This window comes from Micropterus dolomieu, linkage group LG04, assembly GCF_021292245.1.
Source record: "Micropterus dolomieu isolate WLL.071019.BEF.003 ecotype Adirondacks linkage group LG04, ASM2129224v1, whole genome shotgun sequence".
Lineage (NCBI taxonomy): Eukaryota > Metazoa > Chordata > Actinopteri > Centrarchiformes > Centrarchidae > Micropterus > Micropterus dolomieu.
The window spans coordinates 15,662,774-15,683,791 of NC_060153.1; the positions used below are offsets into that span (position 1 = coordinate 15,662,774).

General features: G+C 41.1%; 2 protein-coding genes across 3 annotated transcripts in view; both read left to right on the plus strand.

Moving 5' to 3' along the window:
• The first annotated feature begins 300 nt into the window (after positions 1 to 300).
• Positions 301 to 9,560, plus strand: atg4da (autophagy related 4D, cysteine peptidase a). Of its 2 annotated transcripts, none has more exons than XM_046047982.1 (11): positions 301 to 681; positions 2,161 to 2,408; positions 2,539 to 2,622; positions 2,975 to 3,148; positions 3,689 to 4,040; positions 4,127 to 4,191; positions 4,359 to 4,510; positions 4,647 to 4,725; positions 6,545 to 6,621; positions 6,834 to 6,953; positions 8,225 to 9,560. In XM_046047982.1, the coding sequence occupies exons 2-11, from the start codon at positions 2,189 to 2,191 to the stop codon at positions 8,402 to 8,404; spliced, it is 1,503 nt and encodes a 500-aa protein (XP_045903938.1). In that variant the 5' UTR covers positions 301 to 681; positions 2,161 to 2,188; the 3' UTR covers positions 8,405 to 9,560. The 2 variants fall into 2 exon arrangements, with proteins under 2 accessions (XP_045903938.1, XP_045903939.1); XM_046047983.1 differs by lacking the exon at positions 301 to 681 and adding an exon at positions 1,171 to 1,218.
• A 1,262-nt stretch (positions 9,561 to 10,822) lies between these two features.
• The window catches only part of LOC123969259 (transcription activator BRG1), a 22,872-nt gene continuing 12,676 nt past the window's right edge, over positions 10,823 to 21,018 (plus strand). The window contains exons 1-12 of the mRNA XM_046046489.1: positions 10,823 to 10,881; positions 11,439 to 11,692; positions 12,334 to 12,466; positions 13,068 to 13,616; positions 15,276 to 15,374; positions 17,160 to 17,418; positions 17,655 to 17,781; positions 17,910 to 18,083; positions 18,204 to 18,377; positions 18,504 to 18,677; positions 18,868 to 18,915; positions 19,695 to 19,825. Coding sequence (XP_045902445.1) covers positions 11,477 to 11,692; positions 12,334 to 12,466; positions 13,068 to 13,616; positions 15,276 to 15,374; positions 17,160 to 17,418; positions 17,655 to 17,781; positions 17,910 to 18,083; positions 18,204 to 18,377; positions 18,504 to 18,677; positions 18,868 to 18,915; positions 19,695 to 19,825 — 2,084 coding nt within the window. The 5' untranslated portion in view covers positions 10,823 to 10,881; positions 11,439 to 11,476. The remainder of the gene's footprint in view (positions 10,882 to 11,438; positions 11,693 to 12,333; positions 12,467 to 13,067; positions 13,617 to 15,275; positions 15,375 to 17,159; positions 17,419 to 17,654; positions 17,782 to 17,909; positions 18,084 to 18,203; positions 18,378 to 18,503; positions 18,678 to 18,867; positions 18,916 to 19,694; positions 19,826 to 21,018) is intronic.

A 21,018-nucleotide genomic window follows, 5' to 3' on the forward strand; every position in this document is an offset into this window, starting at 1 on the left:
GTGTGTGTGTGTGTGTGTGTGTGTGCGTGTGTGTGTGCGTGTGTGTGTGTGTGAAAATGCATAGTGAGGTTATTTTACACCTGTGTACATAAAATCCTTTCATTTGACATTTAATAAATTTAATACAAATACGTACAAAGGGCCTACACATAATTAAACTATTTACTGTCACATGATTTGTAGCCTAGGTTACAGATTACACAACTCAAGAGCAAGAGACGATGTTCGAGTATTATCCAATCAGCTTTCCCCAAGCGATTACTTCAACCAATGGCGTTGTGTCAGGAAAGGACAACAGGAAGTAGATGTCCTCTGCTGTCAAAAGGGAGATACTAAAGCTGTGGCTGGACTGGGAAGCAGACCCCGCTATGTACTGGAGTATCCTCGCAACAATGTGTACAAGTTAGCTCGTGTGTTGAATGGAGGAGCGGGTGCTGCACTGACATTAGCTGTGTGTTGTTAAAAAGTCATTAAGATCTTTGGTCAGCCTGGCTTGAATGCTAGGTGGCTAACACCGTGGGGCTAGCGTCTAAAAATGCTAAAGATAGCTAGCTTTAGCATAGCTAGTAGACTGAATTAATCTGTGAAGACTTGCGGTCGTGGGCGAAGAGAAAGGAAATCGCTGATACGATTAAACCTACTACAATGTACCGACCAGCGTAACGCCGACTTTTACAGCAGGTACGTAATGTTGGTAACGTTAGTTGTTAGCGAGTAAATGTTTAATTTAGCTGTTTATAAAAAAAAGGTGTAACGTTATGGTTACGGTTACGGTACGGTTAAATGATATTAGGCTCGGATGTTATGTTAGAACAAAAATATCTCTAATATTGAATTTACGTAGAGGAACCAGCCATAGATAAATTACTGTAAGGACGTGGGTACATAAGGTCTGTTTGATTTATTCGGGGTTCTGCGACATATATTCACATGTCACACACACGCACATTAAGTGTCGTGACAGATAAGGCTAATGTCCTGCAGTGAGTAAATGCAGTAGGAGTTTTGACAGCTTGAGCAACAATAATGAATGATGACAGCCACCATAATCAGATGACTTTTACAGACGCTGAAAAAGCCCGACATGCCGGTTGTCAAATGCTAATCACATGATGTGTTTTTTTCACAGAAATGTTCCCATCAGTGCAATCAGTGACTTCACACGGTGCTACTTTGCCCTGTAGAAACTACTACTCATTCAGTCAGTTTCAGGCCAGGGTGGGAATTTCACGTACTTTGCTTTTGTGATGTGTGTACATGGTGAAACCATGGTTGAAGACAGATGACTTAAGTTTACACTGATAATGTTATATTTATTTATACTTTTTTTCAGGAAGTGAGGACTTGATTTTGTCTGGTAGACTGGTTGTAGTACCGCTTTCCTTTACAGTATAATAAAATACGTGATTTTAAGGGTATGAAACTCCACTCCATGGAAATGTGGTTAATCTTGACTTAAGGTTTACTTACTAGCTTTTTCAGGGGGTTTCAACTAGGGTTGCAAGTAACAGTTATTCTCATTATTGATTCATTAGCAGAATATTCTCTCGATAAATCAATGAATGATTTAGTCTGTACAATATCAGAAAATAGTGAAAAATGACAATCACAGTCTCCCCAGAACGCAAGGTAACATATTCACCTTTACTTTTTTGTCTGACCAACAGTCCAAAACATCAGCCAAGAAACCATCATCTCTACAAGCTTATAACACCAGTATTTTACTTAATCACCATCTCCATAACAACTTCATAAAAAAACACTCTTTCCACTTTATCATCTTGAATTTAAAGTTGTTTGCCTTCTGGAGAGCACGTGATTAGACAACATGTACAAAGGTGCTCCAAAGCAACAACATCTAACCAGAGGAGGATCCCTCTTTCAGGATGGCCATTATGCAATGTATGTTCTATACAGGCAGAAGTAGGAATGGTGAAATGATGATGTGGAGAAACGGAAATATTAGCCGATATTGGGTAAAAAAGTACAAACCTATAATTCTGAATACTTAGTAAATATTAAGTGTAATAAGTTAAAGAGTTTCAGGCGGAGTATAAAAAGTGTCTGGAGTGAAGAACGAAGAACAACTGATTGTCAATAGTCAATAATTGACCTAATCTCTTACTGTGTACTACTCCTTTTCTTTCCCTTTCTTTGCAGTTCTGTCCAGCTCTGAGGTCTCAGAGGCATGATGAACTCCGTTTCCCCCAGCGCAGCACAGTACGTAGGGGGAGTGATGCAGGATGAGCTGGCAGAGAGCCGGAGGCAGCAGCCCATGGAGCGGCAGGGCAGCTTCGGTCTCAGGCCGTCACAGACACCAGATCCCAGCAGAGAGGCAACCGGAGAGCCTGATGAGATGGACAAACTGAAAGCCAAACTGATGTCAGCATGGAACAACGTCAAATATGGTTTGTAAGATTTGTATTTTATGGTGAACATGTTGCAAAACAACATGAAAAACATCTGACAAAGCCTCAGTCAGCTGTCTCCAGTGGCTTTTTTTGCCAACTTCCATCTTCCCTGCTTCTCTTTCTGTAGGTTGGACTGTTAAGTCTAAAACCTCCTTTAACAAGATTTCACCAGTTACTGTCCTAGGACACTCCTATCTTCTTAACAGTGAAGGTAAGTTCACACGTATGTTTTAAAAATCTGAAGGTTAATCCCTTCCTCATCAAAAGTACCCATCTGTGAAAGAGAGCTGTCAAGTAGAACAGACCCTAGGTGTTATAGTGATGTGTGTTCTGGTTAACCACAGTGGTGTAAACCCATTTCCGTTGAAAGGTTGCTGGGATTAACAGAGAACACAAAGCAGTAGACCACAAAAAAAGTTTTCCCCCTCGTTGTCATTTCACAGACATGTAAACTGATCTTTCTCATGTCAGATAACATTCACAAACAGCTGTTTGTCAGAGTCTACACAGTGTAAGTTCTTTTTCTTTCTCTCGTCCTCTACCCGTTCTCCTCCTCCTCTCAGACGAGGTGGAGCGGTTTCGTCTGGCTTTTGTGTCCAGGATTTGGCTGACCTACAGGAGGGAGTTCCCTCAGCTGGAGGGCTCCACCTGGACCACAGACTGTGGCTGGGGCTGTATGCTGCGCAGTGGGCAGATGCTGCTGGCTCAGGGGCTTCTGGTCCATATGATGCCTAGAGGTTTGTCTCTCAGTTACACACAGATTTACTTTCACACACAGAAGATATATAGGTCAGTTTGAATAAGTTGTCTTGTGGTAGATAATGGGACAGATCTTACATCCAGTGCACCAGCATTAGATCTGACCTATTTTCACCCTTTCTTATTGTCTAATTCCCATGTTCTTCTTGCCACTTTTTGTATTTTTATTAACTCAGTGTCGCTCACTAGTTTTTGTTCTGCTGTTCATTCTTTCTCCCTTGGTCCTTTTTTATTCACAGATTTTCTATGCCCTACATATCCTGTTTTATTTCTGTTTCTTTTCATCGCAGATAGTCTTGCCTGTCTCATGGCTCCTTGTGTGCTGCCTCTCTCATCTGCTCTGTCTCTTTCTCAGTCTTTTTTATAACATGTCTTCATTGTGTGTCCATGCTAATTAGTAGATGTCTACTCTCTGGTTGTTTGTAGATAAACACTGAAGAAATAAAATTTAAAACATCCCCAGATCTTCAGCCTGGCTGTACGTGATTGCTAAGTGCAACACTTTCTGAATTCTGTAGATTGGGCTTGGCCAGATGCTCAGCAGCTAACCGACGTGGACTTTGAGGTCTTTAGACCGCGTTCCCCAGCACGGGCGGGAGGGGTCCCCATTCCCTCCTTTGGCTCACCACGGGGATCCAACACCCCTGAAAAGTCCCTGCCAGGTGATCAGGCACCCAAATGCAGCCAGAAAAAGAGACCTGAGTCTGCGAGGGACAGGCAGGCAGAGCCCATCCACCACAGGCTGCTGACGTGGTTCGGCGACCAGCCCCCAGCACCTTTTGGGGTTCACCAGCTGGTGGAAATCGGCAAATGTTCAGGGAAGAAGGCTGGTGACTGGTATGGCCCCTCTATAGTGGCACACATACTACGGTAAGGGCATTGTTTTACAAGCAAGGCTTTACTGTTAACACAGTTGACACGTTTTGCATTGACTATGAATCTATTTTATTTATTAGAAAAGCGGTAGCCAGAACATCTGCTGTCCACAACCTGGCTGTGTATGTGGCTCAGGATTGTACAGGTGAGATTTACAGGCTAGAGATTTGTTGAATGTGATAATTACTCCTTCAGTATGTTTGTTGCTTTGCTCCAACATGTGCTCCTTTTGGAAATATCTCACCTAAAATAAGTTTCCTTGCATGTATTTTCAAGCGTGCATATTTTTTCTCATGTTTCTGTGCACTGCAGTGTACAAAGAGGATGTGGTGCATCTATGTGACTTGTCACTAAGCCAGACTCCCCCAGATCCTTCCAGCCAACCCTGGAAGTCTGTGATCATACTGGTGCCTGTACGGCTGGGAGGGGAGGCCCTCAACCCGTCCTACATCGAATGTGTCAAGGTCTGAATATTCGCCCCCCATCCATCGATCACTCTGTGTTCCCTGGAGTAATGTTTCCTAAAAACTTGTGTTGCCTAACTTATGTTCTCTCTCGTGTCTTTTAACTCGTATCGAAAACATTTGTGTTCATTTCCAGAACATCCTAAAGCTGGATTGTTGTATTGGAATCATTGGAGGCAAACCGAAGCATTCACTTTACTTCATTGGTTTCCAAGGTGAGAACCAGCCTCCTCTTGCTTTAAAAAAATAAATAAAAAAATGAACAGTACCTTATTCAGAAGATGGGATCTGGTGTTCTTTGGATACAGCATGCAAGAGGCAGGACTCTAGAGTAGCCAACACTTTTGCCACAATCTGCCTTAGACAGGAACATGTAGTATTAACAGGACATGGTATACTTGTGCTAAACTGCACTCCTACTACTGCCTCCCTTTAACCTTGTCTCTTCTGTTTGTCTTATGCTTGACTTACCTGTTAAGGACTGGTTAACAGGAAACTTTAAAAAGGCTTGGTAAACGTCAGCAGAGAAACACTCCTCTGCTTTACAGCAGTGTGATAATCAGGAGTGTATTGCTGTTGGACCTGAGGTGGAGCAACCACCTGTGTTTATGTAGAGCTTTTTTTTTGTAAAAGTTAAAATGATGTCCTTGTGTGTGAACAGGTGGATTAAACCTTTCACAATCCTTTTAAAAGATGCAAACGTGTCACACATACTGTCTTTCAGATTACTTTCACGTTTCAGGATAACTACACCGTGTGTGTGCATGATCCCCCATTTGAGTTTAGCCAAATTGAAATACGCTACTGTTCTCTTCTTTGATAAGCAACTACTTTTTCTAGACTTGCATATTTCCTAATCATCAGAGTTAAACTGACTACGACTAAACTTAAAACACTTTAAAGTTTCATGATATTCAGTTGCTGATATTTTATCTTTCTTATCTCAATCCTCTCATTTATTTTTATTATTTATTTTCATTGTGCCTCCATAATGACACTAAAGTTCTTCTATCTGTTATTTTTGTATATGAGGACACCCCTGAGTGAATGACATATTCTGCGAGCACTCCTTCAAATTTTGCTCACTGTTGGGTTGCACACAGGCCTGTTTTAAAAATGTAAATAAGACGCCTTCTCGAAGTATTTCATATAGGAGTCATGTAAAGCTACTTTCTTCAAAGCAGTGTAATTGCTGCCTGTGATATGCTTTGACCCTGTCAACTGTCACTTCCCAAATTATACTTCTTGCTAATCTTTGATTTTCCCCTTACTGGAACAATGATTCTGAAAATCATCAAAAGGACACACTAGAAGAAGTGAAAATTGTTTTTGGAACCAAACCTTGTTGCAAGAAAATCACATGACTATAATTTAATAAACTTTAATGCAGTGGTAGATTGTTTTTGGTTTGACTTTTATTATTATAACCACTCCAAGCCAAGGGGGTAAGCCAGAGGTCGGACTGTGAAGCCGACCAAAGTCTGCATGGAGGGATCCATGTAGGCCCAAAAATGACGTCAAAACCCTGTGACACCCCGTCGCACATGTTAGATGTAACCGTATTGCTTAGATTATAAGCTCTCAGCAATCTAAAAAAAAATATTCGGCCATCAGTGACGCTGCGTTGGTGTTTGGCAGGTGAGCCTCGTAGGTGGGCTGATTAATCAGTGACGAAAGTCAGACAAACACACTGAGCCATGAAACTTTTTGTTGGTGCAGCTACCAGAATTACGGTGTTTCTGCCGTTCTACGTCATTGAACCACGGTTATGCTACGCGATCATGCGCAGTAGACGCTGGTGCCAACAGGAAGTAGCCCTGTAGTAGTATTTTATTGGTCCAAAACTGGCTTCACTCCTCTCTATTCTAATCAGCGGAGTAGCTTCCTCCAGTAATATACTGTCTATGGGGTTAGCGGGAACAGCAAATATGACTGAGCCATTCATTTCTGGCAAGCTGCCTGGAACCTGACAGGTAGTGATTTTTATACTTTCATACTGTGTTTTAATTGTGACTTCCCCTTCCTGTCTGTCAGATGAGCAGCTGCTGTATCTAGACCCTCACTACTGCCAGCCTGTGGTGGATGTGTCACAAGTCAACTTCTCCCTGGAGGTTAGTTGTACAGTCCGTGTCTCTCTCACTCTAGTCCGTCAGGCTTTTTATCTTTTTTTTTCTCAGATTATTCACCTATCATTATCACATATTGGACTTGGACCATGTGACTTTCATTCTCAATAGTGTTTTGACTGCACAGAAAATATCCTGTCATGAACCTTTATTGACCTTTTATTGTATGAACTCTGTCTCCTACTGTCGTGCTCTAGTCATTCCACTGTAGCTCTCCAAAAAAGATGCCCTTCAACCGCATGGATCCCAGCTGTACCATCGGCTTTTACGCCAAGAACAAGAAGGACTTTGAGTCTCTATGTTCTGCTGTCAGTGAGGTGAGTTTTTACACCCTCTCATTTAATAACAGAAGTGAGCATAACATTTCACCTCCTACTTCCTATTCTGTTAAAGGCTGTTTTCTGCCTGTCCTACAACAGTGGTGAGTTGCCTATATGTATTGACTATTAGGGTAAACAGGGTTTGCTTGCTGTAAGCACTCCTCCATTGTAAGTGATGAGGGACAACATCCTCTGGCCCTGTGCACCAAGAGGTTTCAGATCGCCAAATCAAGTGGATATTTTTATTTATTTTTTATTTAACCCATCTTTAACCAGGTGGGACCCAGTGAGATCAGTGCTCTCTTTTACAAGGGGCGACCTGGTCAAGACGGCAGCATAAAAAAGGTTACAGATGACAGCAATACCACAATAAACATATAAGATAAACATTTACTCATGTAATAATAAAACTAGCTTAAAATAACTATAAGTATATAAGTAAAAGTTGCTGCCTTTTTAGCTCAGTGAGCAAATACTGTCCGGAGAAACAAAAAGGGTGAATTTTGTACTTAAAATACTTACTTTGGAAGATTTAATTATCTCAGTCCATTTATCTGAACTCTATATATAGCTTAAACTTTGAAATGCACAAAATGAGTACTGTGGATTAAAAACAAATAGAGAGAAGAGAATAACACAACGCTACTGATCATAGGTCTGCAATAGATACAACTCATATTACAAAGGTGTAGACTACAGCACGCTAGCTGGGAGTGGAGAGAGGAGAGACAACAGGAGCTGGAGGAAGCCAACCTTTAAAGGTTCAGTGTGTAAGTTTTAGTGACATCTAGTGGTGAGGATTGCGAATTGCACCATACCCACACTATCCAAGCCAGTAGTATAGCTACGGTGCTTGAGACAGGACAAAGATGTCCTCTGTGAGATAGCAGAGAGTTGACAGTCAAATTGGGGGGGGGGGAATAGTGTTGATAGGGCTGTAAACATAATCTGCAGGAGCTAGCAGTTTAACAGCAGCAGTCCACAAAGTTGTAAATTTTACCCTCTGTCCTTACACTCACTGCAGCCAGGCAGCATTATTCCTTCTCTGCTGCCTGTATTATTTCACCATGCAGTTGTAAAACAGGAATATAAACAAATAGTATTTAAATAAGTAATCATTTGTTACAGCTCTAGTTTAACTTTGTGTAAAAATATGTCATTTAATAAAAAGATTTTTTTCCCCGTTTAATCTGTCTGCTTGTGCAATATTTTGTAGCTTACTACGACACTTTATGTTGACCTTTTATGTTGTTTTGTTGTCCTCCCAGGCCCTGTCATCATCGAAGGAGAAGTACCCCATCTTTACCTTCGTAGAGGGCCAGGGTCAGGACTATGGACTGGAGGGTCACAGCAGCAATAACAGTGGACCTGCAGCCCACATTCTGCCCCCGGGCAAACTGGACAGGAGTAACAACAGAAGGAACAGTGATGAGTTTGTCTTCCTGTAAGGCACTGAGGAGGATGTTCTCTCATCTCTCACCAATAGGGGCAGAAGAGGACATCTCATTTCCTCTCAGGACTAGATTATGTTGATGGTGCAGCTACAAGGTGGACGCTTTATCACCTTCACTGGTCAACGAAAATAAAAACTCGGTGGCTTCTGTCATCACCTTTTGTGTGGATGGGTATTATAAGCTAACAGACATTAATGGGTACTGGCTGGAGCATTATGTTTCTGGGCCAAAGGCATGATTTCAAAATGGATCATGGCTAGAAATGTTTCAAGTACTTGAAGTGTTCTTGATTCACTTTGTCAGACACCTTAAAAGCCTCAAAGTTGAGCATGTATGACTAAAATCAAGTGCTCTTAAAGTACTCCAATTACACTCAACTACTGTGTTTTTGTCCTGGTGTGAACTGGACATACTGAGTGGTGATGTGTGCTCAACATGATATTTAATTAGCTCACTGGTCAAGTGGAAGAGGGGGTGCCTGACATTGTTCTTGTATTATATACCACCTGCTGTGCATCTCATTTTTACTTGTCATTCTTTACATTTATTTATCAGGTTTATGAATGTGTGTGAGCGAGCGTGGGGATAGCGCAGTTTGTTTTGTCTTTAATAATTGTACTGATATATGTATTCAGGAGTGTTTCATATTCTTCCAAGAGCTACTTGAACAGATTTATATTCATTCTTGTGTAGAAGTCTGTCCTGAACATCACACAGATGAACAGGGTTTTGATCTCCCAAATTCTTTGGTTCTCCATTATTGATCATTGCTCCTAAAGCTCCCAGGTTGGGGTGAAGAGAAATTATCCCCTTTAGTTGGAGATAGGTGTTTATTTTTATCTGGTTAACTGTGGCTTGTCCTGTTAAACAGGATTACAATCTGGGTACATTTGCGAAGTAAAACCCAGAACCTTAACTTAGTTAAAAAGAAGTGTCCTAAATTAAGGTTCTGGGTTTTACTTGGCAAAATTGTACAGTCAATAAGACCAGCCCAAGCTGAATGGAATTTTTTTTTTTTCTACTTCAAACTTCTGTTGCAATGTCATTTGTGTTATGTTTGTCCCTTTTTACGTGACGGCTACTTCTGCAACTTGCACTACTACTGTTATTTGGTTTGTTATCCTGATTAAACTCAAACACTGGAATCACATTTTACCTGTATCTCACACTTTATAGACTTGTATTTTTGAAGAGAGATGCTCTGTTTTGTTCTTAACTGATCGCAGTAAATTGTGCTGAAAAAAAATTGACTGTTTATTCTCAGCCAAATGCAGCCTTCATCAATATGTATTTCCCTCAGAGGAATGAGTGTCTTCAACGTCAGTTTGTTTTGCAGTTCATTCCAATTGTAAACTGCATGGTACTGGAAACTAGTCTTCCACTGTTCAGAGTTGGTATGAGGAACTTTTAAAGTTAACCTGTCCTGTGATCTGATTTCATGTTTGTTCACTTTGAACTCGACTAAAGACATTAAATATTTCTGCAACTCAGACACATTATAAATGACTACATGCTGATGCCTACTATTTGTCAGTGATTAACATCAGATTGTTTTAAAATTAATATTAATCACAGTGGTGAGTGAGTGCGAAAACCATCTTAAGTGATAAATGGCATCCAATGGTTTAACATTGTTTAGGTGTTTAAAATGACTTTATTAGAGTTCATTAGAACAGGATGTAAGGCTTTGGATTGGATTAACCCTTTCTCACTACAGACGGTTAAAAAAGGTTTTGTACTTCAAATACCATTGCAAATGTCTTGGCGTAAAATAATGTATGGATGAATTCCAAAAATGCTTTAAATGCACCAAAATGTCTATTGTTACATGGTGAGAGTGAAATCTGCTGTGTATGGTAAGTTTCACACAGAAGCAGTAACACAAGTTAACAAGTTTATTTTAGATGTTTTAAAAGTCTGTTGTAGATTAAGTACTGCATTTGTCAGTACTCTGAGACAGGTGCACATCTTTAGGTAGCCTGTTTATTTGTCTTTAATCATCATGTACAGAAAAGGTGTCCTTTTATAAGTTTGCAGCTTTGAACCTCCGTTCTTGCAGCATTAAGGCCTCAGTGTCTGCAAGTTCTGAGAATTATTAAAATACTTTTTAAAAAAAACAAGCCAAAAAAAAAATCTTGATTGCAATTTACTGACATTGATCAATAATATAATCTATCATTATTTTGTCCAAAATTGGTCATTTTTGAATGATCTCCTGTTAATGTATTTTATGCTTTGTCATTGAATCACTACAAAATACCATAACTAACCCCCAACTATACCGCTTCATGACTATTTACAAACACTGTACAGCCTGCAGTCCAGTCTGTGAATTAAGCCTGGCTGTCGCTGCGCACGCATGCGCGTTGCCTGACAGTCGTGACTAGACATTCGGTCATAGGAGCGGTGGAGGGGGCGCTCGAGCCACGTCGGTGAAACAAATCAACGCTTGAAGGCAGATTACAGAGAGGGTGAGTGGACTAATTGCGACAACTGCTGCATCTTCGTTTAGCTCCCGCAAATATAAACTCAGGAGCGCAGAAATACACCAAGGACTGCCTGTCCTGTTGCTGCGGGTAGGTCAGTCGCACAAGCACAGTCCGCCATTCCCCCCTTCTTTTTATATATTTAACTAGACACCCTTTCACGGTCTGTATGAGGAAATTTTCAGTAGCATAGGCTCATGTGCGTAATTTACAGTATTTCCCCGTGCTCAGTTCAAGCGCAGTAGCACACCCTGTAGCTGCAATTGCATATGCGCACAACGGGTGATTTGGTGCAGCGCAGCAGGAGGATGGCGAGGCTTCTGATAGGCGTTGAACTAAATTCACCCAGATCCTGCAAAGATTGTGAACATACTTTATTTATTAGCAAGCATAGTTGAAGGCTTCACTGTCAATGTGTTCTTAAAAGTTTTGTCTAATAAATCCACTAAATTAATGCAAACCTTTGCTCATTGCATTGCCACACTTTTGCAAAGACAGTTCCCTCCCTCACACCTCTCTGACATTTCTTTGCTTTCTATCAGGTCCCTGCTGCTCATCCAGGAGCAGGAGATCCAGGCCGATGTCGACTCCAGATCCCCCCATGGGAGGCACTCCTCGCCCAGGTCCTTCCCCTGGTCCGGGTCCCTCCCCTGGTGCCATGCTGGGACCCAGCCCCGGGCCCTCCCCAGGCTCCTCTCACAGTATGATGGGCCCCAGCCCTGGCCCTCCCTCCTCTGGACACTCCCAGCCAGGGCCCTCTGGATACGGCCAGGACAACATGCACCCTCTGCACAAAGTAAGAAGTACAAACCCAACCCAACGTCCCACTGAGACACACCACCACTGAGACCAACAGAGAGTGTCAGCAGTTAATTTTTTAAATCCATATCCCACAATTCAGTGTTATTATGCATATTAAGAAGTTAACATCACATTCACATAGAAAGGAGGTGATCCATAGACGATGCAGCCATATGGAGTTTAATTTCACAACAACACACAAGACCTGTTCAACTGTGGACTAAGAAGGCAGATTTGCATATTATATATGTGACTGCACGTTCATTTTAATCGGTTTTCAATTCATTATGTTATTATTTTATTCTGTGTGTAGGAAAATGAGTGCCATTTTCATTATGGCTCCACCATTCCATAACAGGCACAGGCTGAAAACATCCACATTGTAACACATACATACCTGCTGCATATTAAATCTATATATAACCCATACTTCTTTCCCATATTTTTCACAATGCAGTCTACTTGATATGTCATTATCTCAGAACTCCTTACTTCTCCATATTTTATATTATTACAGTTTAATTATTTATTTTAATGTGCTTTTTTCTTAGCAGAACTGTACTACCTATGCAGCTGCAAATACCTACTGATTTTCTCCCGGGGACTGATTTTAACACTGTTTGATTTCTCCCGCAGCCCATGGAGAGCATGCATGAGAAGAGTATGAGTGAGGACAGCCGCTTCAGTCAGATGAAGGGACTGTCTATGAGACCGGGCGGGCACAGTGGGATGGGCCCACCACCGAGTCCTCTTGACCAACACTCGCAGGGTAGGATTATATGTAGAGTAAACTTCCCTTAAGCAATTTCATTCTTTCCAACATTGTGTAAGACTTATTCATTTAAAAGTGACACATCTGTAATGGTGTAGTCATGTGGCCTGACTAGCTCATAGGGAGTGTCTACACTGTAGCAAGCTGTGAAATGAACCATTGTTGGCAAACTCTTTAAGGTGTTTCTTTTATCAAATCATACAGTACCACAGCTCAGTCTAGCTCAAACAATGTGTTGCAGTGTTAACAGTCAGGTGGCACCTTTGTAGATTGGCCTCTGAATGCAGCCTGCTATAAGACAGGGATACAGGAAATGAAACACCACAGACAGTCAGACAGAAATGCTTAGCATTGTGAGTCAGAGTTTAAAACATTATGAAATAAGAGTCTGGTGCTTTTTGCAAAAGGGAATAACTAATTTTTTTCCACTGGCTATGCTGCAGGCTTTTAAAGGAATCGTTTTGACATCTTGGGAAATGAGCTTCTTAAGGATGAGAAGATCCGTTACCACTCTCGTGTCCATACAGTAAATATGAAGTGACAGCTAGCAGCCGGTTAGCTAAGCATAAAAACAGGAAACTCTGCCTGTGTCCTCCAGGTTACCACTCTCCATTAGGTGGCTCTGACCACTCAAGCCCTGTCCCTTCAAATGGTCCTCCCTCCGGACCTCTTATGCCATCATCCTCTTCTTCTTCCTCGTCTGGTGGTCCCGGCTCTGCTTCTGCACCTTTAGATGGCCCCAGCGTAGATCAACACACTCTGGGTCCCAATAACCGGTCTGGCCCTCCAGGTAGCTCTGGCCCAGGCCCCAGCCCCGGGCCCAGTCTTGGCTCCAGTGTCACCAGCCTCGGAACAGGCCTTGAATCTGGAGGCCCTACAGGTCCCGTTGGTCCGGGTGGCCCTACCCCCTTCAACCAGAACCAACTTCACCAACTCAGAGCCCAGATCATGGCTTATAAGATGCTGGCCCGGGGGCAGCCCCTGCCAGACCACCTCCAGATGGCTGTGCAGGGGAAGAGGCCGATGCCTGGGATGCAGCAACCGCAGCCCATGCCCAGCCTGGTTCCTGGAGCCGGAGGCGGGCCAGGAGGTGGACCAGCAGGACCAGGGCCCGGGCCAATGGGCACAGGCTACAGCCGAGCTCACGGTGAGCACCCATGGGACTGATTGAAAGATAAATTTATAACATTGAATACTCTTTTTGTTGTGGTAATAAACTGAAATAACTTTTGGATACAGTTGAAAAGGAAGTGAAATATACAAAGAGTTGGTTTGATTTTAACGAGATATCACTGAATTTAAGTAAAACTAAATTCACATTTACTGGGAATCAGGCAATAAATACACTAAGCAAATCCATGATAAATGGCACTGAAATTGAAAGAGTGTCTGAAATTACATTAAACGTGGGTGATAATCGATAATAAATTATGCTTGAAAACCACATGTAACTATTGAGGAAACTGAAGTGTGAAGAAGTATCAAAGACTGATGAAGACTTAACATAGCATGGTTTATTGAGCCCGGCTGAGGACATACAGTGTCAACATGTGAATACATCAAATGCCAGCACCAAATCTGAAGGACTGTAGGTGCCTTTAAGTTTCCCTATTAGGTCATCTTTAGCTGGCTGTAATCTAGAACAACAGATCTACCTGATGTTTAGACTCCAATGCTACGTCATATTGGAATCTATTACTCTCCATGAGATTAAAGATTATTATTATTATTATTATGAGTTGCACTCTAATCTGTGGACCAGTAAATTCTTGTAAACATTCTTGTAAGACTAAATCAATCTCTGTTAGCTCGATGCCTGAGCTACTGTCTCTACCTCATCAGTCTAACTGTTGCCTCCCTAACAAGGACAGTTACAGTAGAGCTGGAAGGTCAGTGAACACTTGTGGGGTCAGCTAATGACTCCAAGCTAGACCTTTCTTACCTCCCTATTATGTCAATTAAGCCCCCTAAGAATATTCTTTGACAATATTAAGCAAGAATGTCAAGTGAAATACTGGATTCAATTCAGCATTTTCTATATGAAGTTTCATTCTATACCTTATACTGTTATAAATCCATATAGAACATACTGTGTGGAATCTTGGGAAATACATAATAAACAAATGCAAATCTGATTTTTATACTTCAAAAAGAGAGCTATAACAATTGTTTTGTTTACAAACCTGCTTACCATGAACCAGCGAACTCACTGCTTATTATATTAAAGACTAAATTTTGAGATTTGGGAGACTTTAAAACGTAAAATAAAGTAAAATCGTGTATAGAGTTAAAAATCAATTATTACCTGAACGTATCCAAAGGTTGTTTAAAATCAATATGATTTTCAAGGAATTTACACATTTAAAAAAATAATGTATTTAAGTGAAAAGGGTGTATTTATTAGACAGCCGCATTGAGGAAGTAAAAACATGTAGCACACTTACTAAGTTTTAAATTGAACATGAATATGAAAACATGATCAAAAAGCCACATTTGCATTAGTAATATAGAGTGCAGGATACTGTAAGTATTTTGTTTGATGTTAGTATGTGTATTGAAAGAAAATTGTATGTTGTGTCATTGTGTTGTATTGTTTTTAACTGTGGTATTTAAGTTATTGCCTTTCATTTAATAATTTCTTGCCTTGTTGTCTCCATTATTGATTAAAGACCGAAATTAATTCAAGTATATGTCCTACTGTAGTTAGGTGCAAATTTTGATAAACCTCCCACAGACCTCTTCTCAAATTTAAAAAAAGCAAATGTTTAAATGTATAATTAGACTCTGCCCTTATTTGTTTCATTAGGAATGATGGGTCCCAACATGCCTCCTCCGGGCCCATCGGGGATTCCAGCTGGAATGCAGGGACAAAACCCAAATGGACCTCCCAAGTCCTGGTCGGAAGGTATGTGGTGCTGCTTTAAGACCTTTTGGGATCTCTTTTATTGCTGAACTAGTGTGAGTACCTAAGAAGAAACCTTTTACTATACCAGAGAGCTGGTATGCACATATCAATTCTAGTTATTACCCCTAATTGATAGGTTTAGAAGAGTTCATAATCCATAATGTGACGCCAATATTGACCTTTTATTAAAGAGGTGGTATTATGCTTTTTGGCTTTTTCCCTCTCTTTTATTGAATTATATATCTTTTTTGTGCATGTAATAGGTTTGCAAAGTTAAAAAGCCCAAAGTCAAGCCCAAAGGGAGTTTCTGCCTGAAAACAGCTCGTTTGTAGTCCAGCCGTTTCCCTTTCTCGAAAGCTAAATGCTGCTCATATAACACTCGCCAAGCAGCTACTCGGACACGCCCTCAAAAACACCGGTGGAAAAACACTGAGCTGCAGCACACACTTCTCCTCTCCCTTCCAATCACTAGCTACCCTCCAGGCAGTCAATGGACAGAAAGTCCAGAAAGAGCTCAGTTAAAACTTTATGGATTAAAGATACTTTTGTTAAAGATACTTTTGTTACAGATTAATTAACTAACCACTCTGAAACTGCCAGAGTGCCAAGCTGGTCGGCAACATGTAGCCTACAGCTGAATTGAAGCTGTTTACCGGCTTCTCGCTGACCTGCCCTTCTCTGCTTATGATTGGCTAGTTGTCCTTTACTAGGAACTGCGCATGTGCAACTCCCAACAAAGATCATTCAGAGACAAGATGTGTCACTCCATAGCTAAAACAAAGCCTTCAACACAGGGTGAAAAGAGGAGCTGCAGCAATGTGCAGTATGACAAAAAATATGGTGTTTTTTGAAAATTAAACCATGTAAACCTGTTCTGGTACAACCCCTAAATAGGATTTTGAACCTGAAAATGAGAACAATACCACCTCTTTAACATCATAATTTAAGATGATAAGAGTTTATGGCTTTAATATTATGTTCAAATTGTAGTCTCTTGCCCATTCTACTGTAATAATAAGACACTCATTGCCTGCAGCTTATTACATTTATTCTACTTTCTGGTATTTATCTTAATATCTATTTCATTCAATCAGTTCTAGCTTACCTAAAGGTGCCCTGTGGAGTTTTCTTCTTGCAGTGTTTCACAACAAAACTCATTGTGTGTATCCTTGAGGTCTAACAAACTTGTTGACTGCAATTCTTTTCTCATGAAACCTACATTGTTTACATCCGTGTTTACTTGCTAGCAGTCTTCATCTTCCCCGTCTTTGTTGGTGTATTACTCCATTTCCATCTCCATTGGTGCCTTTCCGCCATCAACTGTTGATCAATAGAATAGCATAAAACCGTCAGCAGGTATGTGTCTCTCTTTGCCCATATGTGCATCCTCACCGACGTGCACGATACAAAAAATAAGGGGTCATAAACTCCACAGTTTACCTTTAAACATGTAGATTATAACTTCTTGTGCAGCAGAAGATGTTAGGGTGTCCTGTGGTCTAAATGTTGCTTAAGTCACCACTTCAACCCAACCAAAAACAGAATTATAGTGGAAACCCTAAACACTTTATTCAGTTTTTTTACATGAAAATAATACATTTTCTATACATTGAATATTTACCTTTTTCATTGCAGACATTCTCACTAAAACCTACACCTGGTGTGTATTCTGTTTTGTCATGGCGTAAATGGAGCACAGCCATGTGAATACTTATTATTAGTATTAATTGTCAGAATTCATGTCAGTTTTAACCATAATTATTAATTCCATTACTTCTCTTCCAGGCCCCATGGTGAATGCAGCAGCCCCCTCCAATGCACCCCAAAAGCTGATTCCCCCTCAGCCCACTGGCCGGCCCTCTCCTGCCCCTCCTTCTGTTCCCCCCGCTGCCTCCCCAGTAATGCCTCCACAGACCCAGTCCCCCGGCCAGCCGGCACAGCCTACTCCCATGATGCCTTACCACGCCAAGCAGAACCGCATTACCCCCATTCAGAAACCCTGCGGCCTCGACCCAGTGGAGATACTACAGGAGCGAGAGTACAGGTACACCAGTACCTTTGGGGATGCAAAGTTTATCTAATTTTCTTTTTCTTGAGTAGAAAATGACTAAAATAAACTTAAGCTATTTGAATGGTTAAGATTACTGTATATTGTACCATAAGCAGTACATTGCTAGAGAGTCTTCTTGCAAATTTTTCTTCGAATTATATTCAAAAAAAAGAAAAACATAAAGCCAACATAATGAAAATACTGCAACTCAGTGGTATTTGCTCCCTCAGGTTACAGGCCCGTATCACTCATCGTATTGCTGAACTGGAGAACCTGCCGGGTTCTCTGGCTGGTGATTTACGTACCAAAGCTACTATAGAGCTCAAAGCCCTCCGGCTTCTTAACTTCCAGAGACAGGTATGCAATAAATCATCAAGCTTCATGTTTTCACCTTCACCTTTAACCCTCACAGCATCACATTTCTGCATGTTTTCAGTGGTGGAGTCCATGTTTGTATATTTGTCTGTGTGCACGACTACCCACAGCTGCGTCAAGAGGTGGTGGTGTGCATGCGTCGTGACACAGCTCTGGAGACCGCCCTTGACGCCAAGGCCTACAAGCGAAGCAAACGTCAGTCTCTGCGAGAGGCCCGCATCACAGAGAAACTGGAGAAACAGCAGAAGATCGAGCAGGAGCGCAAACGCAGGCAGAAACATCAGGTAAAAGACGAATGCAGTTGTGACGTTACTTGCAATCATATTAAAAGTAGTGCTTTTGATTAGATTGACTCCTTTCTTCTCCTGTATTTTATCTTCACCCACACTTGGACTCTTACTTAGGAGTACCTCAACAGCATCCTGCAGCACGCCAAAGACTTCAAAGAGTACCACCGTTCCATCACAGGCAAAATGCAGAAACTGACCAAGGCTGTGGCCACCTACCATGCCAACACTGAACGGGAGCAGAAGAAAGAGAATGAGCGTATTGAGAAAGAGAGGATGAGGAGGCTTATGGTGAGTAGAAACCATAATGGAGACAGACTTACACAGACTTAGACAGAGTTACACAAGCATGCACATTACACACTTACCTGTATGCACACCCTCCTACACACACTGTGCATGTGTCTGTCCTCCCAGGCTGAGGATGAGGAAGGCTATCGTAAACTGATCGACCAGAAGAAGGATAAGCGTCTGGCCTACCTGCTGCAGCAAACTGACGAGTATGTCGCCAACCTCACTGAGCTGGTCAGAGCTCATAAAGCTGCACAGGCCCTCAAGGAGAAAAAGAAGAAGAAGAAGAAAAAGAAGAAGGTATGGAAAACAGTAGGAGAGTTAAATGTAAATGTGACAGTCTACACCTCCGACACTCGAGTCAAATTTCTTCTCTGTTTTATTCAATTATACTCAGCACCAATGATCTTTGTTTCTGATAATCAATGACTTTTACACAAGTCGTATACGATCTCTGTAGGGATTAGATTAACTTCTTCTTGTCTTGCAGTTGGAGATTGCTGAGGGTCAGGCTCCTGCCTTAGGTCCTGATGGAGAGGTGAGTAGATGCAGTGTGTAACAGTGTGTAGATTACTTTGTATCTACTCTAGAAAGGAAGAGGTAGTTAAAGCAGATATTCAAAGTCACTGATTTTGTTTATGAAAATATATGCTCGCTCTTTGAATATGCTGGGTTCACAATGCAAACCTGATTCTTTGTTTTCTGTGGTTATCATTGAGACCTCCTGAAATCTGATCTACAGTATGTTGTGTTTAAACAGCATACTGTAGATCAGATTTCACACAAAGCTTCAGGGGGTTATGTTTTGCTTTTTAGTTTTTAGTGTCACAGCAGCAAGTCGAATCTGCCCACTGTTCTTTGCTCACACAATGACTTTTATCAACATTTTGATCATCTAGATTTTCATCAGTGGCGCTAACAAACATCACGCTGTATAAACACATATCGAAACGATACCTATCTGCGACTGGTGACTAAACTTAAAAGCCATTGGCTGTAGCTTATTGTAGCAATGTGCGCATATTCAGAAAACTAGTAAATAATTTGTCACACATGAAAACAACTGGAATGGCAAACAATATGATATACAGCAAATTAAACCACAAAGAGAGAATAAAATGTGTGTTACACTGCATATACTAAATCATAATTGGATATTTGGCCAAACAGCAGCAGCGTAATTATCACTGATGGAAAATCAACTTGAACATACAGCCTTACTATCTAAAGCTTGGTCTAATTTTAATTAGCCACCATTTAAATCCAGCTCAATGAAAGTAGCCCAGTCCAAAAGATAACTTTCCTCCTCCCCTGCAGCCTTTGGATGAGACGAGTCAGATGAGTGACCTGCCTGTGAAGGTCATCCATGTAGACAGTGGGAACATCCTGACAGGACTGGACGCCCCTAAAGCTGGACAGCTGGAGACCTGGCTGGAGATGAACCCTGGGTGAGACTGTCTCTCTGGCCCTGTATGAGAATTTGTGTGGAAAAGAGGTATTCAGATCTTTTACTTAAGTAAAAGTACCAACACTACCACGCAAAACAAGTCAAAGCCATGCATTCAAAACTACCTACTCAAAAGTATTAGCTGTAAAGCTGGGTTAATCTTTAACAATGCATTGTATTTTATAGCTTTCTCATATGTTTTTTTAAAGGAAGTGAAATATTTTAATGAAAGGTAACTAGAAACTACAGCTGTCGAATAAATGTAGTGAAGTAAAAAGTACAATATTTCCCTCTGAAATGTAGTGGAGTAGTATGTATGTTAGCATCATAAAATAGAAATAAAGTATAAGTACCTCAGAACTACTTTTAAGTACAGTACTTGAGTAAATGTAGTTACTTTCCACCACCAGCATCAACTATTTCGCACTGTGGTTGTAACTTTGATGCTACATGGCAAAGATGCTAACTGAATGCATGTTGACGCTGATAAATTTGCTAAATTTTATATTGCTAATCATGAGCATGTTACAGTTTCTCAAATGCTAAAACACATGTCACAAACGTTTCGTCCATGTTCTCCAATGTCTAAACACAACACCCTTTTCTAAAGCTACATAAACACAACCACACCTTCTCCCTTCAAAACTTTCACACCAAAAGAGCAGCTCGAAGCTTTCAAAAATGTAAACACTATACACATCATTACACACTACAGCAAAACAATTGAAAACACAATGCTCAATTTGTGAGAAGGTTCTTTGTTTCATAACTGCCAATGCATATTTTTAGAAACTTTACAATAATGGATCTTCTTAGATCTCTGCAGAGGATTGGGCATTTAGATTTGTGAGTTTCATATTAAGAGTATAAATCTATAGTAAATTCTGTACACTACTGTAACACAACTCAATGCAAAAACAGAATCTATTGCACACAACAGTACTCTTGAAAACATGATCAGGGTGTGAAGTTTTTTTTATTTACACCACAATCACTGTGCGGCATCATGTCGCTGAGCTGCATCGGGCCACATCACCTCATCCACATCGCAGGCTATATTGTCTCTTGCCAGGCACCGCGGGAAAAACGCCCTGGAATGGCGGATCCATCCTTGGAAGTTCTCCACTGGGATGTCAACACACGCCAGCTCCATTGCCCTTAGGAGGTTCTCTCTAGTGTATGGTTGTCTGTCAT